This window comes from Lepidochelys olivacea, assembly GCF_965140295.1.
Source record: "Lepidochelys olivacea isolate rLepOli2 genome assembly, chromosome: 4".
NCBI lineage: Eukaryota > Metazoa > Chordata > Testudines > Cheloniidae > Lepidochelys > Lepidochelys olivacea.
In genome coordinates, this window is record NC_140414.1 from 69,451,758 (window position 1) to 69,479,580 (window position 27,823).

At 39.4% G+C, this 27,823-nt stretch overlaps 1 protein-coding gene across 4 annotated transcripts in view; it reads left to right on the forward strand.

Moving 5' to 3' along the window:
- The first annotated feature begins 2,769 nt into the window (after positions 1-2,769).
- The window catches only part of RXFP1 (relaxin family peptide receptor 1), a 91,914-nt gene continuing 66,860 nt past the window's right edge, over positions 2,770-27,823 (forward strand). For 2 of the 4 annotated variants that reach the window (XM_084626370.1, XM_084626371.1), the window contains exons 1-2: positions 2,770-3,111; positions 27,226-27,381. In XM_084626370.1, the coding sequence (XP_084482496.1) occupies positions 3,063-3,111; positions 27,226-27,381 (205 nt within the window). In that variant the 5' untranslated portion in view covers positions 2,770-3,062. The remainder of the gene's footprint in view (positions 3,112-27,225; positions 27,382-27,823) is intronic. The other 2 variants (XM_084626373.1, XM_084626372.1) reach the window with 2 other exon arrangements.

Genomic DNA, 27,823 nt, shown 5'->3' on the forward strand with positions numbered 1-27,823 from the left:
TTAGCCAATGGTTGTGTGTGAGGTGGGGTCTTTATCTGGTAGACTCCTTTGCAGTCAGTTGGGAAGCGACACCACCTGATTCCATTCCCTTTATGCTACCACACTCAATTCTGCATTCATTCAGTTCCTGTTGTGACCCCTTCCTCTGGCCAGGTCTTCAATAGGCTCTCTTCCCTTTAGAGTAAGGGGGAAGTCAGAAGTTTCATGATTATTAGGGGGTTGGACAGCCCTAGATCTCCTGGGTTTAGACCCTTCCCCAAAATCTTTGGTTGGAGTAGGTAGGGCAACCCAGGACCACTCAGCCCACTCTCTCTGGGGTCTAGCTCAGGGCCCATGTTTGTGACAGCCTGCACCAGTCCTTCTCAGTCCCTCGTTGCTCCCTGAGCTACCTTCTATTTCTCTTCCTCAGTAGTTTTTCCTAGTCTTCTATACCTCTGCTCCCCTTTTGGAGCCTTGGCTTCTCATCATTCTGCTAGAAAAATCCTCTCTACAGTCTCTCCCCTACCCCTTTCTGCTGACGCATCTCCCCTCTATGTTAGGTCCTTAATCTTTTATCCTGCCCAGGTGCTTCCCTGCCTAATTAACTGCCTCCCAGTTACTGGGTGAGTTAACTACCTTCAGATGAACCTGAGCTGCCTTAGTCTCTTGTAGAGCCTGTCAGAGGTAGGTGAGTCCCCTGACCCCTTCAGAGAGCCAGCTACCTTCTGACACTGGGTTAGTAAATCTCCATTATTTCTTATAAGATAAAATTGGGATAGAACTGTTGGGGGTTTGCATGCACCATGAGCATGCAAACCCTCCCTTTTATTCTCTGAAGTTCACAATGTCTATATTTTTCAATGTCACTATAGCTTGTTTGCTTAAACATAATTTCTAAAAGAGACTGGGTGTTTCTTGGGATTGGGAATGTGATATAAAGCTTTAGGTATAGGTCAACATTTGTTACTGTTGTACCTTTTTGGTGGCCTAACTAAAATTATTTTTTTGTCTCAGTGTTGTTCCCAGGGAACAGGTGTCCCCATCAAAATGAATGTTAATTGGCACCTGCCTAGCAGTCCTCAGAAAAGTGGCTAAGGGTTAAGTAGGCATTAGACAAAAGTACTCTTTAGATCAAAGAGGTGGTCTCCTCAGGGAAAGGTTCCGATACAGGGTAGTGTGGGAAACTTATGCTGAAAATATCTGGGTTGTACTTGTTTTGTGAATAAATAATATTGCTCTTTTGCTGAGAGGCAGAAGATTTTGGGGTCTTTGTAGTGGGTCAGTTTCCTGAGAGTCAAGAAATAGGTGAACAACTCAGTGTATTTTCTAGTTTTAATTTATTTACTTCCAAAATATACACAAATCCTGTATACCTTGGAGAGAGGTGGCCAGAACAACAACATGTGGTGTATGTCTCATGTTCTCAGCTCACTGTCTGTTCTAGTATCCTTCCACCTATCCTCCCACCCTGGAAGCCCTTCAACCCAACGTCAGTAACCCTGGAACACATAGCCTGAGTATTAACCTGCCTTTTGTGAAGTTCTTTGATGCAAGTGTAACTATACTCAGTTTGCACGGGGACCAACTCTTCTGCTAGTCCCCAACCAGACAAGACTGTGTAACCCATCCAGTCCACCTAATGATAGTCTGGTTGCTGCAGCTGGCCCTTATGCGATTCTGTGGACAAGACCTTCTCTGTGTTAACTCCTTCTATTGGGAGTTTCATATTGGGTATGCAGGGACCAAGAATTAATAATATGGATTTTATTAATGCAATTGCTACAGCAATAACGTGGATTTCACTCTGCAACATGGTCAGTACTTTTCAAGTGCTCTAAATTCACATTCACACACAAACATAATTTCTCACAATTGCTTTTCCTTTCTAGTATCTGGCAGTGCAACAGCTGGCAAGTTACCAGTTATATTCCAGGGTTCCCTGAGGTGTGTCAGCTCTGAACCTTTTTAAACTGGAAAATATTAAAATCTTTTTGATTCAGTTTTCTGGGCTTGGGGGGTGGTGGGGAAAGAGAGATGAACCTGGGACTCTCCCCTCCAGTTCTCCTCAACCAGCTAACAGATGTTAAAATAAAACTTGCCCTGCCTAAAGGTGTTTGCTATCACATTTTAGAACCACACCTTTTTTTCCTTAGACTAGGCAGGTATACAAGATGAAGGAACAATATGGTGTTTAGAGTGAATAGCACTACTGAAACAATAAACTAAGTTTACTGATAAGAGTTAGTGCTTCAAGATTGATGGGAGAGGCTAAAGGGTTTTGGGACTCTTGTAATGGATGTTATGGGCAGTAACACAAGAGAAGTGAAATAAGGAGAAAGCAATTACTATAGCAGGAAAATACATTCTAGGAGCTGTGGCAATGTTAATTCCTCTGTAAAAAAATGGTTGAAGGGGACTGTTTTCTTCACCCTTGCAAGTAATTTAGTTTAGCATTGGTAAAGATACAAAACCAGTACTTAATTATTGTTGTTAATATAAACTCTTCTTTTTAGTAAATTATGTGGTGTTACAGGAAATAAATTCTGTTTATATTACTATACTTTAACTAATCATTGACTTCCTAATAGGAGATCCCCTTACCAGAAAAACCTCTAATCTTTTATCCAAACTGTAACAAATGTTTAATTTAGAAGGGATTAATTTAAATGAACTCATTTTCCTTTAATACTTTCCCAATAACAATATTAAAAAGTCCCTAGTTCCATTGATGATTATCTAGAGTGCTGATTATTCTGTGTAATGGCTTTAATCAGGGAAATATCTGTCAATGCACCCACACCAGCCTTAGTCTATCACAGGACACAGAAACAAGATCCTTAGTGTAAACAAGAAGAGACTGTATGTTCTCTGAAACTTTTCCCCCTATCACTGCTTGGGGGAGAGTGAGGGAGAGAGACTGCAAGGAGAGTAAGTGAGGGAGCAAAGAAAGGGAAGGAAGCTTGCTTTGTATTCTGCTGAAGGTGGCAGTCAGAAATAGAACATACAGCAATCACTGTGGTTTGCGTGCTATTTAGGAGACAATATACGCTCACTTTTATTAACTCTATTGCTGTGTGAGAGAAATGACATCTGCCTGCTGGTTCCACATATTCTTGATTTTTGGAACAAATTGTAAGTACACCTAACATTTTTATATTATTTAGTATTTTGCAAAACAGATATGTGATAAACTTCAATAGCAGATTTTTAAAATAAATATGCATATGATTCTGCACTTTAGTTTAACAATCCTTTGTGACAGCTCATGTTCTTTGATGGATTTCTGGCATTATAATATACTGTAATTTACTATCAGTCTAGCTAGCTGCAAACAGGGCTAGAATTGTATCAAATGTTTTTGCACTTATTCTTTTGATGGTTTATATTAACAGGAATTAGACAGAATGAAATTCAAAAATAAGTGACAGTGTTTAAGTATTGAAGGAAGGGGTTGGGGTTTGGGTTTGTAATGAATGTCTCCAGCGGTATGTCTTTACTTGCTGTAAATACTTAATGGAGACTCCTGTAACATAAAGGTTAATTTCAAAAGTCCAATGTAATCCATATTTTAGATATCGTTAGTTTCTTAGCTTAATGTACTATACCGTGTTAGCACTCAAACAATAATAAAAATGTTCAAAGGCAAATCTCTGTTTAGACATCCATAATTCTCACTCATATTCAACATTGTCAACAGCCTTCCATGAAAAGATCAAAATGGATTTTAATTTCAGTGTTTCCTTGAAATGCTAATAATTTTATGATGGTTTTTCAGCTGACCTTCTGTGATCTCTGTGTCACACTTTGTTTTTAATGGCTGTTTTTTCATTTCATTTGTATATTCTATTTTAAACTGCTGCACACCCACCCACTTGGGCAAAGCTGCCCCCATAGATTTACAATTTTTATGTGACCTTATTCATGTCTTTAGAAGTAATTGGAAATAGAAAAAGTTTCTTAGGGACATTAGACTATTTTATAAATCCAAAGGGTTTGTGAGCCCTCTGAATTAACTTGCCATTGTTCTCTCCTTGCCATAAGAAAACACTGTCAAACTGGTAGTAAGAATGTGTACTGTAATATTTGAATATGTTTTTCTATTTATTGATCAAGATATTAGATTTTCTTCTTAGTTTCTCCATTCCTTAATAAATACATATTTCTTATATAAAATTTGAACTACTATTGAATTCTATAGTCACTGAAACTAAATTTAAATATTTTGTAAACAAAATGATTTAGCAAAATGCTTGACGTACTAAAATGTCATCATCACGTAAGGTTAGATTCTGCCACCTTCACTTATATTTAGCTGTGTTTTACTCCTCATGCTGTTCCATTTAAATCAATCCTTTCTGCAGATAGTGTGACCACTTAGGGGTAAGATACTACTCAATATGCTAAGTTCCCATTGACTTCAGTGGGAGTTTAGGGTATGTAAGAAATGAATTGCAATATAGACCTTTTGTGATGTCATTCCTGGGGTTATGTAGCCTGGGGATCTAAAGGCCATTGATGTCAGTGGAAAAACTCCTGTTGCCTGCAGCTTGCTTTGGATCAAGCCCTTACAGACTGCTTGCTTGCTTGGCATTCACCTTGTCCCATTAGCCAGTGTCACTAGTGAAGACCCATATAGCGCCTGTGATTGACACAACTTTTGCAAACCAGCTAGTCAGGCCTATTGATCTTGGTTTGAGATCAGAGTTTTCATTCTTCTAGGTGGACTATCTTCCATGGCTGACGAGCCCCACCTGCCCAGAAAAAGGCACACGGAGGTGAAGTGACTTGCCCAAGGCCGTCCAGTAGTTCAGTGGTACAGCTAGGAGTAGAATCCAGGTCTCCTAAGTCAAACACCTGTTTTCACTGGACAACGCCATGTCTCCTCAGGCCCTTACAGATTATATCATCATAATATCTGAACTTTAGGTATGCAAGAAATTCAGTATTGATCTCGTGTGATATCATTCCTGGAGGGATACAGACCATAATTGTATATAATGTGATCTTGACTAGTCTATGAGCAAAGTCTGATTTAATAAAATCTTATTATATGGTCAGTCACCCAATAAGTTTAGTTTAAAAATTAAAAAATAAAATAGACTTCAAATTATTGTTCCACATTATTGTTTTAAGCTCAAAACAACAAGGAAGAAATTAAAAAAAAATATACACAAGACAAGTCTATGCAAATTATTGTTTAAATTGTTTCTACTATCAGTTAAAATATATTTACTTCTAAAGTGAACATTTTCTAATTGATATTGCAATACATTAAAATGTACAGCTATACAAGTGCAAATCAGGACAGTTTATATGATTACAAGTCTTACAGTAGTATAATTAGCCTTGGAAGGGTTAGATTGAAATTGCCAAATGTTGATTTCACAATACACGTACAAACCCACTAAAGAATATTTCCATCAGTAATACCGGAAATTTACAAATAGGCAAAGAAAGTAAACTGCTGCTTAAGAACTTAGAGTTTGATGTAAGGATATTTACTTTGTATATTTTGACATGTGATGTTAACAACTGGTGTTTTAACAGTTATAAAGCTTTAACTTTTTGAATCTGATTGTCTGCTGTCATTAAAAATTTCTGACCTACCCCCTTAATTTCCTGTAACTGAAAATTTAAATTAAAAAAATCTAAAAAAAAAATCAATATTATCCATCAAAATTATATAAAAAATAGAATTCTGTCAAGCCTAACTATAATGTCAATTAACTTGAGGCGTTTATTGACTCACAGTAGGTAACATATGAAGAGTTGTTATAGCCATGTTGATCCCAGGATATTAGAGAGACAAGGTGGGTGAGGTAATATCTCTGATTGGACCAACTTCTGTTGGTGAGAGACAAGCTTCAAAGTTGGTCCATTAAAAGATATTACCTCACCCACCTTGTCTTTTTAATGTGTACCATAGTAACATCATTTTGGTTACAAGGAAGATCATATGGCCCATCTATGTTTATTAATCCACTTATATTGTTTTGGTCCTCTGTAATGTTTTTCCCCTCTAAGTGTCTACAATTTTAATATACTTTCTCCCCCTGGCCCCCCCCCACACACACACACACCGTTGCAGCCTCTGTTTTGCACATGAATTACTCTGTATATTAAATTTCTCCCAAACTTATTTTAACTTTCAGTATTTTCTTAATTTTACTTTGTTCATTTAGAGTCTGTTTAGTCACTGTCAGGACCACCAGATAGTAAGAGTAAGTGCAGGTATTTCATGGTCTGTGTGTATAAAAACATCTTCTGTATTTTCCACGGTATGCATCCGATGAAGTGAGCTGTAACTCACGAAAGCTTATGCTCAAATAAATTGGTTAGTCTCTAAGGTGCCACAAGTACTCCTTTTCTTTTTGCAGGTATTCAGGAGTTTGTTTGGGGGTTGTTCTTTCCAGTCCCAGATCCTCCAGTGTTTCTCTAAAAAAAAAAAAAAAAAAAAGCCCGAAGAACCATTGGTCCTGCTAAAATCACTGTTGGCTGACCTGTCCAAATTGTTATCCACCAGACAGATAACGGCATACACAATTCTATTCACTGTGCTACCTCACTCTCCTCCTTTAAATCCTTCCTTAAGACTTTTTTTTTTTGTTAGATTTCCATTACAAACCTCCACTCCCTCTTGACAGTCTTTGACTATTTACAGTCTCAAACTACTAGTATATCAACTATCAAAAAAAAAGAAAGGCACTATAGTAGCTCGAAAGGTGTGACAAGAAGGAAAAGATGACTTATCTTTTACTGTTGTTGTAACCCTGGTTCTTTCCATGCACTCTCTATCCCAGTGGTTCCCAAACTGGGGTTCATGAAATGTTACAGGGGATTCTCAGGGAGGGGAAAATTCCCTAATGGTGGACAGAGCTCTCCATAGGGACCCCGGGCAGCACGGGGCCAGCAGCCCGGAGCCTTGGGGATTTCCAAGAGCTAATCAGATCAAAGCAAGCATATCTATCACACTAAGGAGATTTAAACTTCAAGACTCTTTATATGAAACATTTCATTAGAAATTCTGTTTCATAAGGCAGAGATAATAGAGCATGTTCTAAAGCAAAAGAAATTATCCAACATTATTTTAAGCTGCTTTGCATTATTCTTTCATCTGTATCCTTTATTCTGAGTTTTTGTTATACATTGAGCCAAATCCTACTTCTATGAAAGTCAGTGGCAAAATTTCCCATTAGGAAGCAGGACCATTGTACTACATATTGGGGCTTTGACAAATTAAAAGATGGGCATCAGATCTCTGATGATGTGCCATGTGTCCACTTTGAACTGCATTGCTTGCAGTTTCTGGCCAAAGAACTGATGTGTCTGGCATGGACCAAGGAGAATCCTCTGGTGGTATGGATCCAGCATACAGATGGGTTAATTAGAGACCAAATTATCTGTAGTAGAGTTGACTGTCAAAGTAATGTTATTGTGTGAGAGAGAGACTTCATTTTGCACACGACTGTTGACATTTGCTGGGCTGGTGAAAATTGTCCTCCCCAAATTGAAGTATTAGTGAGCAGTGACAAAAAGGAAGTGCATCTGATTAAAAATGCCTTCTAAGGCGGAACACAAAAGTAAACTTGGGGCAAACACCATATTTATCTGCAATATACGTGAAGGCAATTGAACACAATGCAAAGGTTTCCCACACAGGAGGTACAGCAGCAGCATTCAATAAAAGCAACCATTCACTTTCAGTACAAATTGCAAAGAAATACCAAATCAAAATACATATGCTCATGGACATATGCTCTGGTGGAGGACTATATGCTCTGATGCAGAAAGAGTTGTTTTTGAGCCATTTGATCAATTTGCAAAACAAGGCTCTACAACAGATAGGTTTGTGACACTGGAAAAAAATGAACAAAGGTGAATTTTATGTTGGAGCTTCTAATGAATATGCTCAAGAATATTTATAAATAGTGAAAGCAAAGAGCTGCAGGAAAAGAAGTTTGAAGTATGTCTGATTCAAGTACCACCCATTACTGAAACAAAACTTGACATTCAAATGAGTACAGGATTACTCAGTGCTACGGATGGAGAGAGTATAATACTAGAGAGATGGCCAACACAAAAAGCCCAGGCACCACCAAATAATAAAACATAATGGTACTATAGAGGTGAAATTGTTACATATGATGGGATTCTGAACAAAGGCCACCTTGTCATAATACTACACAATGTGAGATCAGAAATTCTAAGCATAATTCACAGTGCTCGTATGGATGTTGAGAAGGGCCTAAAGTCAAAGAACAGCCCAGAATGTAGGAGAAACCAGCCGTGCAGGGACAAAATATCTTACAGATATGAAGATTTAATGCATCCCCAAGGATTATGGTGGTGTAGAGTTCCTCGGATCATTAAAACAGCTTCCCTGGTGCAACCTGTTACAACCACCTACCCTGCCCTGAGTTAATGTCGCTGCTGATGTAGCTGCCCCATTGGAGCAGGGGTGGATCAAGCCCCATAAATGAATAACACTCAAAAATTACTTTTTTCCTATTCTGGGTTCCAGAATTTATTTTCACCTGAATTACTTAGTGCATTTTTAAAGGCAAAAAGCAGGAAGAGAGTACTCTAATTGCAACTCCATAGATATAGTCATTAAAGTTAATAAATGAAGTTCCAATGTTAGGAGGGCCATTTATTAAACCACTAGTAGAACAAAAAGATCCAGCACACTTTCACTGCTAAAACAGCCATAAATTAAAGTTTATAAAAGTAAATATCCTTGGACAGTTTATTTGGAAATATATAGGGTTGACTCTATCCTGTCCTTCATCAAAGATCATGCAGGGTGTTACTTTCCTTTCAAATTATGTTTTCTGTTTCTTTGAATAGTTGTTTTAACCAAAGAGTGCTGGATCTTCTTGTTGGTTTAGTAAAGGAACAAGCCTGTGACACCTTGAAAAGATTGTTGCCTTATCTTGTTCAGTGGAAAGAAGCAGAATGCTCTAGAGGAGATCAAGAGCGTATATGTAGACATATGTGAAAGATTGAACTAAAGGACATTCACCACCAGCTGTCATTGCTATGAACAAATAGACAGATCCACTCCCATATACGAAAATTTATTCTTATTCTTTAGCCCTTTTTTGTCCACATGGATTTTGTGTCTTTCAGAAACCTCTATGACATTTTCCACTTCAGCCCCTATGCGGCAGGGGAACCTGGAACCATCAGGCAATGGGGGGACCTTGGAGCTCTGAGCCACTGGAGCTGTGGCAGGGGCCCTGGAGCATGCTGGACACCCTCCCATGCAGCGGGGGCAGGCTCTCTTCCCCCACACTTTGGCTTCAGTCAGCCCCCCTCACCCCATTATTTTTAGTAAAAGTCACGGACAGATCACAGGCTTCCATGAAGTCTTGTTTATTTCCTGTGACCTGTCCGTGACTTTTACTGAAAATAACAGTGACAAAATCTTAATCTTACTCATAAGCATGAATTTGTTTGTTTATTTATAGTTAAGGCTATGTTTATGGCACGGAATCCGTGACTTCCAGAGACCTCCATGACATTCTCTGCTTCAGCCCCAGGGGCTGCCGAACTCTGGAGCTGGCAGCCAGCGGGGCCCTGGTAGGGTTCCAGGGACAGGCGACAGCAGTGATGAGAGGTGACAGACTCCTGAGGGGGCCCTCCACAGGGTTCCGGCAACAGCTTGGATGGGGTTGGGGGGGAGGAAACACCTTGGGCAAGTGGCTGGGGGTGTCCCGTTTTCTCTTTAGGAAATATGGTCACCCTGAAGCTCCCAGCTGCCGTGGGCAGAGGGGGAAACCCCACAGGTCCCAGCCACCATGGTGGCAGGGGAAACCATGGAGCCACAGCAGCAAAAGTCACAGACAGGTGACAGCTTCCATGAATTTTTGTTTACTGCCCGTGACCTGTCCATGACTTTTACTAAAAATAACCATGACAAAATCTTAGCCTTATTTATAGTTGATCAACACTTGATCAACAACCATTGCTGGAAAAATATCTAATTTGTGACAAGGACACGAGAGGAAGAAGAACAGTTGATCCTTATCTGCACATTTTATTTATGAATGTTCATAACAAGTTCTCCTTCAAATTATTAGGAGTCCGGTGGTACCTTAAAGACTAACAGATTTATTTGGGCATGAGCTTTCGTGGGTAAAAAAATATCTACTTCTTCAGATGCGTGGAGTGAAAAAAAGATGCATCTGAAGAAGTGGTGTTTTTTACCACAAAAGCTTATGCCCAAATAAATAGGATAGCCTTTAAAGGTGCCACTGGACTCCTTGTTGTTTATGTGGATACAGACTACACGGCTACCCCTCTGATACTTGGCTTCAAATTATTGATCTTCAGAAAGAAAAGGAGTACTTGTGGCACCTTAGAGACTAACCAATTTATTTGAGCATAAGTTTTCATGAGCTACAGCTCACTTCATCCGATGAAGTGAGCTGTAGCTCACGAAAGCTTATGCTCAAATAAATTCAAATAAATTGGTTAGTCTCTAAGGTGCCATAAGTACTCCTTTTCTTTTTGCGAATACAGACTAACACGGCTGTTACTCTGAAACTTGATCTTCAGAGTTCACTATTCAAGCTGGGTGATTGGCCGCTAAGTTACATGGTTTCTGTTTCCTGAAGAATGGAGGAAGAGTGCCTGAAGAGAGTATTGGTGCACTGACTCCTCTCTTAGTGCATGTCTACACTGCAATTAAAGGTGCAATTGTAGCTCAAGTAGGCATAGCTCTAGTTGGCAGGGCTAAAAAACAAGTGAAGACCCAGCAACATGTACTGTGGTATGGGTTAGCAACACAACTATGTATCTGGGGTTCTGGACAGGCTTGTACAACCTGTGCTGGGGCCTGTGCACCCATGTCTTCACTGCTATCTTTAGCCGTGCTAGCTAGATTAATGCTAGCATGGATATACTTCACCTGAGCTGCAATCACACCTTCAACTGCAGCGTAGACATACTCTAAGAGAGAAGTCAGTACCCCCGTGATCTCTTCAGGCACTCTTCCAGTTTGTAATCTTTAGGTCTTTCATCAGCGACAGAAATATATACCCTGGCTACTGTGACTAAAGATAGCCGTAAAAAAACATGGCAACACAGACTCTCACCGGCAAATATTCACCTTGCTAGCCAATGCTGCAGTCCATCCTGCTACATCTTCACTTCTGTTTTTAGCCATGCTAGCTAGATTAACACTAATATGGGTGTGCCTACATGAGCTACAATCACACCTTTGATTGCAGTGTAGACATACCATGAGGTAGAATGGGGAGGGACTTTTGGAAGAGGCACACCATAAGAGTGACCTGTGAAGTATTTCCTGTCCTCTTGTACAAGAAAGAGCACTATATTTGGCTATATATGTGAACCTCATTGGCCTTTACAACATCCTCTGGCAAGGAGTTCCACAGACTGACTGAGCATTGTGTGAAGAAATACTTCCTTTTGTTTGTTTTAAACCTGCTGCCTATTAAATTCATTTGGTGACCCCTAGTTCTTGTGTTATGAGAAGTAGTAAATAGCACTTCCTTATTTACTTTTTCCACACTAGTCATGATTTTATAGACCTCTATCATATCCCCCCTTAGTCATCTCTTTTCCAAGTTGAAAAGTCCCAGGCTTATTAATCTCTCCTCATATAGCAGCCGTTCCATACTCCTAATCATTTTTGGTGCCCTTTGCTGAACATTTTCCAATTCCAAATTATCTTTTTTGAGATGGGGCGACCACATTTGCACTCAGTATTCAAGATGTGGATGTACCATCGATTAATATAGAGTCAATATGATATTTTCTGTCTTCTTATCTATCTCTTTCTTAATGATTCCCAACATTGTGGTTACTTTTTTGACTGCTGCTGCACATTGAGTGGATGTTTTCAGAGAACTATCCATGACTCCAAGATCTCTTTCTTGAGTGGTAATAGTTAATTTAGACCCCATCATTTTATATGTATAATTGGGATTATGTTTTCCAATGTGCATTACTTTGCATTTATCAACATTGAATTTCATATGCCATTTTGTTGCCCAGTCACCCAGTTTTTGAAATCCTTTTGTAGCTCTTTGCAGTCTGCCTGTAACTTCACTATCTTGAGCAATTTTGTATCATCTACAAATTTTGCCACCTCACTGTTTACCCTTTTTTCCAGATCATTTATGAATATATTGAATAGAACTGGTCCCAGTACAGACCCCTGTGGACACCACTATTTACCTCTCTCCCTTCTGAAAACTGACTATTTATTCCTACCCTTTGTTTCCTATCTTTTAACCAGTTACCAGTCCATGAGAGGACCTTCCCTCTTATCCCATGACAGCTTTGCTTAAGAGTCTTTGCTGAGGGATCTTGTCAAAGGCTTTCTGAAAATCTAAGTACACTATATCCACTGGATCCCTCTTGTCCATATGCTTGTTGACCCTCTCAAAGAATTTTAGTAGATTGGTAAGGCATGATTTCCCTTTACAAAAACCATGTTGACTCTTCCGCAACAAATTATGTTCATCTATGTGTCTGACAATTTTGTTCTTTACTATGCTTTCAACCAGTTTGCCTGGTACTGAAGTCAGGCTAACCAGCATGTAATTGCCGGGATTACTTCTGGAGCCCTTTTTAAAAATTGGTGTCCCATTAGCTGTCCTCCAGTCATTTCGTACAGAAGCTGATTTAAATGATAGGTTACAGACTACAGTTAGTAGTCGTGCAATTTCACATCTAAGTTCCTTCAGAACTCTTGGGTGAATACCATCTGGTCCTGGTGACTTATTACTGTGTAGTTTATCAATTTGTCCCAAAACCTCCTCTAATGATGCCCCAATCTGTGACAGTTCCTCCGGCTTGCCACCTAAAAAGAATGGCTCAGGTTTGGGAGTCTCCTTCACATCCTTAGCCATGAAGACCAATGCAAAGAATTCATTTAGTTTCTCCTCAATGGCCTTATTGTCCTTGAGTTCTCCTTTAGCACCTTGATCATCCAGTGGCCACACTGGTTGTTTAGCAGGCTTCCTGCTTCTGATGTACTTAAAAAAAAATTGCTATTACTTTTTGAATCTTTGGCTAGCTATTCTTCAAATTCTTTTTTTGGTTTTCCTAATTATATTTTTACATTTCGTTTGCCAGGGTTTATGCTCTGTTCAATTTTCCTCACTAGGATTTAACTTCCACTTTTTAAAGGATGCCATTTTGCCTCTCACTGCTTCTTTTACTTTGTTGTTTAGCCATGGTAGCACGTTTTTGGTTCTCTTACTACGTTTTTTAATTTGGGGTATACATTTGAGCCTCTATTATGATGTCTTTAAAAAGTTTCCATGAGTTTGCAGGGCTTTCACTGTGGCACCGTACCTTTTAATTTCTGTTTAACTAACCTCCTCATTTTTGTGTAGTTCCCCTTTCTGAAATTAAATGCTACAGTGCTGGGCTGTTGTAGTGTTTTCCCCACCACAGGGATGTTAAATTTAATTATATTATGGTCACTATTACCAAACAATCCAGCTATATTCACCTCTTGGACCAGATCCTGTGCTCCACTTAGGACTAAATCAAGAATTACCTCTCCTCTTATGGGTTCCATGACAAGCTGCTCTAAGAAGCAGTTATTTACATGGACCTTTCCATGTAAAAGGGGTAAACCTTTTGTGAATCTAACCCCCACCTCAACTTTATTGGAAAAGGACTGCCCCTGCTCCTGGCAGAAAAATTGTCAATGGAAATGATCTTTTTCATTTACATAAAAATTAAAATTTTCAGGTTATTAAATAGTTTTTTAAAAATTCAGTGAAAACCCAAAAATGTTTTTAATTGTGGAGAAAATTTCCGTCTAGTCAAGAAAACAAATATCTGTCAACAAAGCCTTGAAAATTTTCACCCGGCTTGTCACACCCCGATTACATAGTGTCAGAAGAAAGCAAAAATCAAGCAAACGTTGCTAAAATACATGTCTTACTGCACATCTTAAAGTTGTATTGCTACCTCTGGGAAACATTTGTGTAAAGCAATAGCAAAGCGTTTAACTAGTAGAGTAGAAAGTCAGGTACTAAAAAATATTACAGAAATTATTTTCCCACAGGAATTGATGAAGTTAAAATGAATATTGGCCAAGAACATTTTGGTTTAAAAATAATTTTAATAGCTTAACATAGTGACATTCTATTTGAACAAATTAGTACATTGTTGGGAAGACAACGTTTATTAAATACAAGCTCTATGCCAAGGCTTGAGAGGCACCTCTTCTGAATGCAAAGGTTAGCATCCTGGCACATTTTTAATACAGTGAACATAGTTTTTCGTTCGTTTGAGGAATTCAAAGGCTTAATAGTTCAATTGTAGAGACTTTGCAGATGGGAAGTTACTGGTGTTGCATAAGTTTTTGTTTAACAATATCCAATATTTTTATAACTTATTACTAATAATAAATTGTATAATATGGCATCACTTACACATTTGGGTGCCTATATTTGGAGTTTCATTCAATTAAAAAAAATACAGAGTTGTGCTTATTTCAGTACATAAAGCTGTATACATATGATAACTTCAGATAAATGCACTTATTGGGCTTGATTCTGAACCCACTTATATTGTTGTAAATCAGGAATAACTCCCCTGAAGTCAATAGTTAAACTACTGTAAAATGGATGAATTTAGAATAAGGGCCATCTTGTTGATTATGTCCAATCAACACATAAGACATATTTTTTTAAATGTGCCACAGTGCAGCTATCAAAATAAATCCAACCTGTGCTTTTTTATTTCAGTTTCATGTCATATGTTCAGTTTGCAAAGAACACTTAAAGAACTTCATTACCTGTAAATGATAATGTAACTATGTAATTAAGCAATCAAACATATACAAGATGTGAATTATGGCTTAAGTAATTCACAGCTAGTGTCTTGTCTGGAACAAATCTAAAACCTAAGCAGGACCTATGCTGTCTGGCCTGAATTACTATATTTCAGTTTAAACAGCAGACCAGAGCTATTCACTGTCCAAATCACCAGCTGCTCTCAACTACATAAACCTGGTACTAGAGCGGTGTGAACTATTCACACCAAAAACAATTTAACTTTTTTTTTTCTGTTCCCATGTTGTCTGAACAGATCATGCTGTCCATGTTTATTGGTTAAAATTGTTCAGTTATTGTTTTTTTCTCTTGTTTTGACTCTTCTGTGAACTGCCCACAAACTCTTCATTTTGAGTATTGCTTTGGGTATTGGATGTTTGTAATTGGAAAGCTGAGCTGTTCTGATTAGACATAAAAGTAACTGTGACAGGGTTTTATCTGAGCCTTCATTGGACCCTGACCCTGCCTCAGTTTCCTCTCTCAGCAGACTCTCTTGCTGACCCCTGGTGATTCTCCAGCTTCTGGCATTTCTATCTTCTGCTCTTGGATACACAGATTCTCATGCTTCCAACTCTTCATCAGGCATCAACTATGACACCATGAATTTGTTTTGAAATTTGAATGATTTGTGAATAATTTGTTGCACTATTTGCTCAGGTCTTGTTGTTAATCTTAGGAACTGGGAGAGACTGTTTTCAGCATTGTCATAAATAATATCCTCTCACCTCAAAAATTCCCTAGTCGATCACTGACAAGCCTGTCATCAGCAAAGTATTGCAGGCTGTTGCAAGGTCACAACGTTCATTCGAATCCTTTGTATGTTCAACAGCTATTGCCACTTGTACTTACAGTGTTGAAAAAGCTGTAATGGCTTTTCCAGTACCACCACCCTGCTTCTCTCCTCACTCATCAGTTCATGTTTTTCAGAAAGGCCCCTTTATGGAACTAGCAGCTGGGTTTTCTCAAGCCTCTGCACTTTCAAAAGGGCTGCCACTTTCAAAAGCTAGACCGCTACTTTGGAAGAAAGAACATGATCTGCTGGCTTTCAGCCTAATGCCAACAGGATTTGAGGTTCATTTTGAATTCATTCATTTAGTTCAATGAGGTTGAGCTTTATTTGTTAAAAATATAAGAATTAAAAACCTTTTCCCTACTACTTTGTTGTTCCTTTATATGAGTATAATAATGTGCTTGAAGCTGATGTGGTATTGAATACCAAGCAGTGAATCACACTGTTTGGATTAATTTCACTGCTCAGGACTCTTGGCATTTAGTCAGCTTGTGCTGTTTTTGTAGCCTATGTTTGAATTCATATTCATTTGCTTTAGAGAAATGACAAAAAGCCATGTGAATTTACCACTCCTCTAGTGTATGAGAGAGAGAAGATGGACATAGCGAAACCAAACACGAAACATCTCCTAAGCATACTTTGACATGGAGCACTAGGCTGTAAGCAGAATAAAGCCCAAGTAATGTCTTGCAAACGTAGTGAAAGAGTTGCATCTTTTTAGTTCAACAGCTAAACATATGTTAGTTCTCTCAGGTACACTCTTCACATGGCTTGCCCATATGCATTCTCTCATTCCATTTTCTCCTCTTTAAATGGGAGTAATACAAATAGGAGCATGGGAAGGTGTGGCAAAAACAGGCTTGCACCCCAGGGATTTTGCATCCATTGCACGAGGCAAACCAAGCAACTAGCTGTCTCTGAATAAGAAAAGCACAAGCTGCCTCCTCTCTGTCCCTGTGCTAAATTTGCCCCATCATTCGGAGTTCAGCAGGAAAAGGGTTGGCTGTCTCCCTCCATCCAGCTAGAGCAATGGTTCTTAACCTGTGTCCCAATCAGCACACAGCTGCGGCCCATGTGACATCCTCAGGGCCATACAGGTAGTATGTGTTATGTGGGCCACATATGTAGCCCATAATGATAAACAGATTGAGAACCACTGAGCTAGAAGAAGCACCAGGATTTCCTGTCCTGACAAGGATGTCAAAGGAGCATGGGTAGGCCAGCTGTTTAGAATTAATTCATTTATCCATAATGAACAATTAGCAGGGAATATTGTATAGATTTGGGAACTGAATCTGGAAGTGTGAGTCAGAGAGGAAGAATCTGAAGGAAAAAGGATGAAGCTAAGAAGAGAACCAACTGAGGTTCCCTCTTTATCTCTGGTATTTGGCTGAAGCAATCCAGGCATTGTAACTCCACTTTGGCTGAGGGAAGCCCTGTTTTAATCATGTTTGCATAGGCAGCAAAAGACAGAGTAAGAGGCAAGAGAACAAAGATGTAGGCAAGAGTACAGTTGTGCAGGGCCATGAATATTTAGTTGAGTACGTTAGTCTTTTCTCATGTGAGATGGGATGTACATTGCAGGCAAGATGTTTGTTCATGTCTGGGATGTCCTATGTATAAATAACAATTCACCTATTTTCCATTTACTTGATGCCAGATGTATAGAAAATATAAGCTCCAAAATCCACTGTGGACATTGTGAAGAAATAGTTTTATCCATGCAGGGTGATCACAGAGCTAAACTGCATGTGACTTAAGAGGGCAATCTATGTAGCATTTACACTATCTTATTGCTCTGTACCATTTTACTAACAAAATACATGGATGAAAAGTGCTAGAGAAAACCAAGTCTTGCTCGGGTATATATTTACCTTCCACATCAAGTTCAGACATCTTGTCCTCACAGCTAAGGCCTTGAATAAATTTTCCTTGTCTACATTTTTTCACTCCTTTCTTCTTACGTATCTAGGTACTTGTGTCCCTCATTATTATAGTCCTTTTTTTTCTTCTTCTTCCTTCTTCTCTTTTAACTTTCTGTCTACCTGATTTGTGAGTGCACATGCAGGCTTTAGACACACATCTGTCTTATCCACAAAACTTGTGGATAAATTTGAGGACACCTTTGAAAATTTGGCCATTTCTGCCAAATATATGTGACATATACACTCTTGGCCCAACTTTACACATTATGAATCTCAACTATTTGAAAATATTAATCAAAGCCATATTGATCAGATTGTTAAAGTTAATTTATATGGTTCCCTGATGGTACTCCTTTTACATTATAGGGTTTCCTGGGATTTAACAGTTCAATTTTGGGCCATAGGACTAAGAAGCAAAGGTGAGCTGTTCTATCCTGGATGGGCTGTGAATGAGAGACAACCTATAAAACAAGAGAGCTACCTTTTGAAGCTTGATATAAATATGAGATTACAAAAATAACTAATTAATTCACAATAAAAATGACTAAAATTAAATATGTTTCCCTTGTTCTTGGTTTAACAACAATATAGAACAGTCCTTTGATAGCTATAATGAAGTGAACTAGAGCAGTTAATTTAATAGAATCATGCACCCTCTTGTGCAGAATTGCAAGATTAGGTAAATTAAGACAGGGCAGTGATAAGACCAGCTAAACTTGCCTGAATGAATAATACATTTAAAGGATATCTACTCATTCCCAGACAAAAACTGAATTAAAATTGAAGGTTCAGAGTACTTTAGGGTAAATATATTACAGGAATATTGTAGTTATTCCAAAACCAAGTACATATGTAATGCCAGAAAATTCGGAGTTAAAATTAAAACTTAAAAGAAATCCAAATATGCTAATGTACGGAAATGCATATTTAGGGCAGCCAAACAACTCTGCCCTGTAGTAATACCATGCAATGCAATCACCATAAGGTTGTGATTAAAGCATTTTAATGTTAGTACTCTCAGATAAGATTAAATTAATTTTCTAAAGATACATTCACTTTTTTTCTTTTTCCTCTGGTGTCTTTACAGGACAGAGTTAACATTGTTTTGGTGCTCTAACTGTTACATGTTTAGATTTCTTTGAAGTTTAACCTGGACTTTGAATTTCCTGTTTGAAGAGTCTCTGTTATTCAGTTATAGAATGAATTTTTGTAGAATTTACAAATGTTACAGCTGAGTAAAGGATGATCACCAGTGCTCTATTAGGCCCAAACCTTGGATCCCACATCCTTCTAAGTTTGTTGAGTCTGGACAACATCCCAACGCTAGCTCTGTGTCTGGTCTTTCAGGCACAATCCCAGAATACAGACACCAGTGCTCATATCTCTTCTTTGGATGTGGAGCGGAGCTGCATTAAACCTCAAGACAAGTGCTAACCTCCCCAGTCTCCTCAGTAGCTCACACTCCTCCACTCCTGACCTTTATCTGTGTGGGTACTCTTGATTACCATTTCACCCTCTGGGGACTTTGTGATCGTTAAAGCAAGTAACACAGAGACTTTGCAAAGATACAGTAGAACCTCAGAATTACGAACTGACCTGTCAACCATGCACCTCATTTGGATCCAGAAGTACATAATCAAGCAGCAGCAGAGACAAATAAAACAAAAACCAAAAAAAAAACCCCACCCCAAATACAGTTCAGTATCGTGTTAAATGTAAACTACTAAAAAAAAAAAGGGGAAACTTTTTTTTAAAAAAAAAATTTGGCAAGGTAAGGGCACTGTTTCTGTGCTTGTTTCATTTAAATTAAGATGGTTAAAAGCATTTTTCTTCTGTGTAGTAAAGTTTCAAAGCTGTATTAAGTCAGTGTTCAGTTGTAAACTTTCTGAAAGAACAACATTTTGTTCAGAGTTACAAACATTTCAGAGTTCCGAAAAACCTTCATTCCTGAGGGGCTCGTAACTCTGAGTTTCTACTGTATTTCTAAACTTTATCCATAGACAGACAGTACATAAGAGAGATAAAGAGCGATAGAACAATAAACACCTGCATGCAAAATCCTGACTCAGTTTTCTTACCAATCTTTAGCATCCTTAGAGTCTTAGTGTCTTCCAAGGAGTCCAGTATTTTTCTGCACCCCTTTTCCTCCTGACCAGTCTTGCCTTCTGATTCTATTCTGCTTTCTTCCCACTTTCTTGAGAGAGTCTCCATTTTAATAGCAGATTCTAACACATTTCTCACTTCTGGCCTATTCCCAGGGTTTTTCCATTCTCTAATCCTCTATGGGCTTCAGCTTCCAACCCAGTGGATAAGAGTCTCTCTCACCAACAATAAAAGATATTACCTTACCCACCTTGTGTCGCTGCTCTATTCAGGGACAGACGCCCAGGGATGATGCAAGGATCCAGTGAAAGACACCAGTAAGTCTATAAACATACAGAGTTCATAAAATCCAACTGGAATTCATAAATTCATGTAGACAGATTCCCAAAGAGTCACAAGAAGTAAATCCACTAATTACCAGTAGTTTCGGGATTAATATTTTTGTTTAATGTTAATTTCTATACTAATTAATAGATTTATTTGCAAATCCTGTACAAATTATTTCTATAGTCAAAGGGGCAAGTGCTGTAATTCTGGGGAGACTATACTATATTCTTCATACATAATGCAAAATTCAACTCAGCCTTACCTATGGAACTTGAAATTGACACCGCCATAATATACTCTTATGAGCTGGATGATACTCTTATGGGGTGAGTTAAAACCTCATTGAGATTGATAGGTGTGAATCTACCCTTCAGTTAACGTAACTGTAAGGCTAAGCCTGCACCTAGGACAAAAGGAGTATGGAAACCAACCAAGGAGTTTTTGCAGAGTATTTTTACGAGGTATATGTGTGTGAGGGAAGGCAGAACACAGAGAGAAACACAGACAGCTGAAAAAGCAGCTGCAAGCAGAGTGTTTGGCCTCAGAAGAGGGGGAGGATTTTGGGTCAAGGATGCAGGCTGAAAAGAGTGTTCTTGGTGCTTGAGCAAAAGAAGCTGTTTCCTACTATTTGATTCCTTCTGTGGTCAGAGACACAGGATTTTGTACAATCTTTATAAATAAACAAAAGATTGCACCCCCAAAAAATACCTATCACTAATTTTTCCTCCTAAATGAGGAGCTGCTCAGGTCAAAAAGGGGAAACAATAATGGATATATATGTACAGCAAAACATGATTATTTTTGTGTTCCAGACACTATATTAACCGAAGTACAATATTTAATGTAAGATTGTCAAAACAGCAGGCATGGTGCTTTTGTAGAGCTCCCAAATCTCAAACATCAAATGTTAAATGGAATTTCAAAGAGCTGCCTCCATTCAAGGTACACCTCTACCCCGATATAATGCTGTCCTTGGGAGCTGTCATAAATATAAAGGGAAGGGTAAACACCTTTAAAATCCCTCCTGGCCAGAGGAAAAACCCTTTCACCTTAAAGAGTTAAGAAGCTAGGATAACCTCGCTGGCATCTGACCACAATGACCAATGAGGAGAAAAGATACTTTCAAAGCTGGAGGGGGGGAGAAACAAAGGGTCTGGGTCTGTCTGTGATGCTTTTGCCAGGGACAGAACAGGAATGGAGTCTTAGAACTTAGTAATTAATCTAGCTAGGTATGCATTAGATTCTGTTTGTGAAAATAAGCTGTGCTGAATAGAATGGATATTCCTGTTTTTGTGTCTTTTTGTAACTTAAGGTTTTGCCCAGAGGGATTCTCTATGTTTTGAATCTAATTACCCTGTAAGGTATTTACCATCCTGATTTTACAGAGGTGATTCTTTTTTACTTTTTCTTCTTTTAAGAAACTGAATGCTTTTTTCATTGTTCTTAAGATCCAAGGGTTTGGGTCTGTGGTCACATATGCAAATTGGTGAGGATTTTTATCAAACCTTCCCCAGGAAAAGGGGTGTAAAGGTAAGGGAGGATTTTGGGGGGGAAAGACGTTTCCAAACGGGCTCTTTCCTAATAATAATAATACCGGTGTTTAGACATTTGGTGGTGGCAGTGAAAGTCCAAGGGCAAAGGGTAAAATAGTGTGTACCTTGGGGAAGTTTTAACCTAAGCTAGTAAAAGTAAGTTTAGGAGGTTTTCATGCAGGTCCCCACATCCGTACCTTAGCGTTCAGAGTGGGGAAGGAACCTTGACAGGAGCCAAAAAATCTTACCGCCTTATAGGTGAAACTGCGTTATATTGAACTTGCTTTGATCCACCGGAGGACGCAGCGCCGCCCCGCCGGAGCGCTGCTTTACCGCGTTATATCCAAATTCGTGTTATATCAGGTCGCTTTATATCGGGGTAGAGGTGTATTTGTCTTTTTCTCCAAAGTTTGCCAAATGTAAAACTTAGCTTCTTCTAGCTTTTCCAGGTACACTTTCATATCGTCCTATATTCACATTTCTAAAATTCCATTGCAATTCATCTGGACCTACAGCAATGACATATTAACCTATGGGCCAGGTGGCCCAAGGTTTGAGAAAGAAAGGACTGAATTGGGGTTAGTTGAAAATATTCTCTTAAAACTGGTTTTGGCTGAAATTTAGGTTTTCAACCAAATGAACATGTTCAGGAAAAGTGTTTGATAGCTCACCAGTCACTCAGGCTCCGGATCCTGCAATTTACTCCATCTGGACAAACTCCAGTTGGCTAGCTGCTTACATTTTTTGCTGGCTGTGGCTTTAAACACTCAGGTACTGCACATATAGTACCTGACATGTTGTTTGTGTGCTGAATTCTGAAGCAATACTGGGGTTGGTGAGGGCAATTTGGAGCAAGGCTGAAGTACAGCATTCTGAATCTGAGCCCAGAGCACCGGAGAAGGTTAATGAACAGTGAATTTATCCTCTGAATAAAACATTAATGGGGACAACAAGAAACAAAATATAAGATTATCTGAACATATCTAGGAAACAGGGACTTAACTCGGGCTGCTCTTTGAACATTTAAGTAAGTTTGACAGTTATACATTAAGGTGAAATTATCCCATCAGAGCCACATAATGAAGGTCAGCTCCAATAGACTTTCTCTATATGTGCAGTAATGAGAGTTCTGTGCATACAAGAAGAGCAGAACATTGGATTCTCAGATCTGTGGTGTAGAAGTGAGAGGACAATATTGCTCTGATATTCTAATTTTGAAGTAGCTGTGAGTGTAGTCTTGGCTTTTTAAGACCATGTTTAAAGTAAAACGATTTAGGGGGAAATTTTCAGAATTATCTTAAGTGACGTTTAATAAGACCTATGCTCCTAGGCATCTAAGTTGCTTTTGAAAATGGGGCTTGGGCTCCTAAATCATAGGTGCTTTTTAAAATTTTACTCCTAATCTAGGATGAGACTGAGAACAGGAATGAAATGCCCCAAAGAAGTAAATGCATGATATCCAGGAAAAGGTGAATACAAAATTTGCTCCTTGTGTTATGTAACTAGCCCAGCAAAATGATCACGTATTTCAGAAGCGGCAGTACTATCTGAGCAAGCAATGCAACAGAGCTAGTGAAGATTATGCAGAGTATTTCAAATGCTGCAAGGCACCAGTGTTTCATAATTAAACAATATTCTTCATTGGATTAAATATCCTTGTCATGAAATAAGAGAATTGGATGGTTTGTTTTGAAAGTATAAATTGAAAATTAAATGCATGGACAGCAACTGCAATGTGCACTCTCAAAAAAGAGGTTGATTGTAGCAAGGTGGTTGGAGCTTCTCTCTGGTAAAGGAGGAGAAATAAGTGAATGGAACAGAAGAGGTCTTGCATGAATATTCTACAAACAGCCAGACTTGGGGGAACATTTAGGCTTTGGGCTGTGCTTTGTTGCAATTTGATTTACCCATAAAGCCAAGTCCAAGGAAAGGAATAGGTTTAGACTACGTCAATGTGTGTATATATATACTCTGGTTATAGGAAGGTGGAACCTGGTAACCCTTGCTCTAAAGGTGTCGGCCAGAGGAGTGTATTTCTCCACCTTTCGAGCTCAGGCATCGTGGAAGGCTGGGGTCCTGTTCCCAAAGGGCACTGTGACGTCCACCATGATGATCTTTTCCCAGTCCTCATTGGTAATGATCATGTCCGGTCGCAGCTGACTGTCGGTTCTGGGGATAGTGGAGTTCATGGCAACCTTCCCTACGGGTGGTGGGATGCCTCTGACCAGGCGATCTTGGATGGTGTGTTGCAGCTGCCAGCTCTGGAATGGGGCTTGCAGCTACACAGGACATGGGGTAGCATCTCATTGGCGTAGCCACACTTCCTACATCGCTTGTCCTGATTCCCATGGCGGATGGCTCTGTTCAGCGGAATGCAGTTGAGTCAGACCCTGTGGATGAACCTCCAGTCAGCAAGTTGGGTGAAGCTGCCTTTGGGGTGGAAGGGGTTGCTGGCATCCCACTTGCACGCCACCTTGAACACCTTGCCCTGGTCTGGCTTCCGCTTCAGGTTTTCCACATACTGGCAGCAGATGGCATACTTCAGGGTCCTCTCCAGAATGGTTCTAGCTCTCAGAGTAAGGATTGTGTGGTCTGTGTTCTTCACCTGTGGCACCAGGACTCCCAGTTCCTGGCGTTCGTCACACCACGTCCAGCAGCAGCCAATACGCTTCTCCAGTCATTGCGTAGCATTGCGGGCACGAGTCCAGAGTGAAGCAATATCTCTCCCGTCTCCTCCAAATTCACCTTCCAGCAAACCACTCAGGTAGGCGGTGACATTTTGGTTGGAGGGAGTCCTGGCAATTTGCTTTTTGATGACATCCCACATAGCACTTTCTGGGATGTTCCTCACCATGGCGTCCAGGCACGTCAGAAGGCGAAAGGTGTGAATGATCACCACAACATCACACAGATCACCCATACAAGGGCATTGGCACCGCCCTGCCTGTGCGAGATGTACACCAGTTCATTGATGGCTCTCTGGGGAAGAAACATCCATGTCTTCACCAGCTACCTAATGGTGTTGTCTGCCTTGTTCAGAGGTACCTTTGCCACAGCAGATCCCCTCAGGATGAATGAAATATGGGGGATCAGGAAGGTGTTCAAGGCATTGATCTTCTGCCATGGTGCCACTAGGGAGGAGTTGATCCTGGCCACATCTCGTAGGATCTCAACGATGGTATCCTTAGGTGTCTGCTGGATGTGGAAACCTGTGGGTGTGCCAAGATGTTGGTACGCTTGCCCGTCCTCCAGGAAGATCATAGATTCATCCTCGATCTGAAAAGACATCGCCTGGACCGAATCCCTTCTTCTACCATCGTTATGCAAGGATGCACACTTCCTGGCATTGAAGCGGAGTCCCATCCAGTTGGCAGCCTGGACAAATGCATTTGACAAATGACAAACTAGGACAAATGCATTTGACATTTAATGAAATTCATTTCAAAATAAGAGTTGTTGGTGATTAAAATTTGCATAGTACACGTGCATATATTACAAACAAACATTTTAGCATCACACTCAAATCAGCAGCGTTTATTTCACTGATTACACATTTTTAAATGTATACTAACATCTGATTCTGTATGGATTTCCAGATGGGAGGGTGGTGGTGGGGCTGACATTAGGTGCTTTTGAAAATTCCGTTAGGTGTCTGTACCAGGGTTGCTGCCTTCAGACCATCATGCCTATGGCATGAGGTGGGCCTGACACATCCTTGCCGCAGTTTCCCCTCAGAAGGGCTTTCCATCTCTCTCATGGATTTATATGGTTCAGGCCTCTATGTGAGTCACTTTCACAATTCACACCCCTTTCATGCTACTCAGTCCCCAAATTAAATACAACCTTCCTCAGCAGCCTAAAGTAAAATGTTAACAAGACCCTCTTGCACCTTCCATTCAAACTCTTGGGCCTCTCCCACTCTTACCAGAGTGCTGACTCTGAAGCTTTTTCCCCCTCCCAGAGTCCCACAGTAGCAGAAACCCAAGGATCTTCTGTTCCTCCAGGGTTCATTTCTCTCCCAGACTAATCAAAGTCCCAGATGAAACACGAGACATACTAGTCTTCTACCTGCTGCTTTCCACCAGGCACTTCCACTTCTGCTCTAGAGATCTGCCCTTTCTTCACTCCCAACCTGTCTGGACCTCACAGAGCAAGCAGCCACCATTCTGTCACCCGCCCTTTGGCTGAGCTTGCCCAAACTTTTTATAATAACCCTACGATCTCTCCCCAGATGGACCCAATAACAGACCAGACCCTCTGATCCCTAGTCAGTTAGGACCAGCTGGGAGGGTGATTGACCTGTTGCAGGTGAGACTGAGCCTAACTCCTCTTAAAGGGCCAGCTAGCCTCTAACAGTGCCTATCTGCATCTTTAGGTGCCTCAATACCTTTGAAAATCTGGCTCTGTGTGCCACGTTGAAATCAATGGGAGTTTTACCGTTGACTTCAGTGGGCACAGGATCAACTCCTATGCTAGAGGACCCTGCCAGTTTGAAGCACCAGGCTATATGTTTGAAATATATATGTAAAGTTAAGAGATGGATCTTTTGCATCTTATTTTCCCTGGGAGACTCTCCCTTATCTTTGTAGCTACGGCTGAAGTTTCCCTTGTATGTGGTCCTTACAGAACAAAATACCAGAGCACACTCTCACTTTCTATTAACTAAAACTCCTTCTACCACAAGTATTCAGCTAACTTATGAAAAGTTAATCAATTTAGCACTACTGTTTATATACAGGACACAATATTAGTGATGTTTAATGTTTCTTAACATTATGTAGAATTTCTATGTTCCTCAACCTTCTGGATGAGTTTTCTTAGCGATGTTATTGGTTTGCCTGGAACACTTTCATAGTTTGTCTTTTCCTGATTTTACTTTTGCTATCTGTGGATAACATGGGGAAGATCTTTATTGTTTTTTATTAATATTATTTGTACCTCAGTTTATCTGCTTGATATCATTCTGTCTAATTACATGGAATTAACTCACAAGGGTCTGCTAGGAAGAGCAATCAGCCACTAAAATAATGGTCAGAGATAAGCCATCTCTGGATAAACAACTTGAAGAGAGGTAAAGGATTAATGACTGGGCCATTAATTGGGAAGGTTCTACAGCCAGACAACACAGCTGATATGTCAAGGCTGGGGGCCTACAATCCAAAGGGAACTAAACAGTTTACGGCTTTCAAATACTATATTTATATCACCTCTTATTTATCATTTAGCCAAGCCTTGTCATTGTCCTGTTCTTTTGATATTTTTGCTCTCTGATCATTTGTCTATAATAATCACTTTTTACCTGGTATAAATTAGATAAAACCCAAGTCTGACTTGCATCTTTAATTTATTTCTATTGGGGCAGAAGTTCCAGCACAAATTAATGCTTTCCATATCTACACAGCTCATCTGGTGTATTGCTACAACAAATTAATGTCCAGCACAACAGGAGACTATCCTTTTAGATAGGGGCTCTAGGACACTTTTTGCTTGTACTCTTCCTAGTGTTTTCAGTATGCCCTAGGCTGTTGGGGGGAAGAAATTTCTCTGTAATTTTAATTACCTTGTGACACATGAATATTTCCTCCTCCGTTAACATTGGTGGTAGAGTATTACAATTACACACAAAACAAACTAATATGTGTACTAATTTGGAGGTTCACATTAAAATACAACTGCATAATTCAGCTAAGGAGAAAGCATATGTGTGAAGAAAGCATATTCTTTGTTTTGTTTTTTATTAGTTATCCATTGTACTTTGGAAAATCAGGATTTTAGACATGAAGTCATATGCCCTCTTGGATATTTCCCTTGTGGCAATATAACAAAGTGTTTGCCTCAACTTCTTCACTGTAATGGTGTGGATGACTGTGGGAACCAGGCTGATGAAGACAACTGTGGTAAGCTAATAAAGACTTTTTTTAAATTCATTTCTAGTACATATATCCTGAGGGCCTCTTTTAAGTGAAACTTAAATACTGTTGAGGCTAAATAAATAGTCAAAGTTAATGGAACTGTAGAAAAATTAAATATACTGTAGAGCAGACCAACATAGATGTTTGCTTAAGATAAATACAGCCAACTCATCACTCATTTGCTAGGAAGAGAAGCAAGTCTTTGTCTATCTTGATGTATTTTCCAGTTTTATCTTCTGATTTGAACTTTTGATACAAAAAGCAAAGATAATTATGGAATAGCTATGATAACACCACAAGATTTATAATAAAGATCAAGTACCTTAAATTCAGTTTAGTCTATACTATAAGTCCATAGTGTAGAACATCCAGAAGAAAGAACACACTCACACTCACACACATTACATTGCAAGCAAGAAAGCCATGC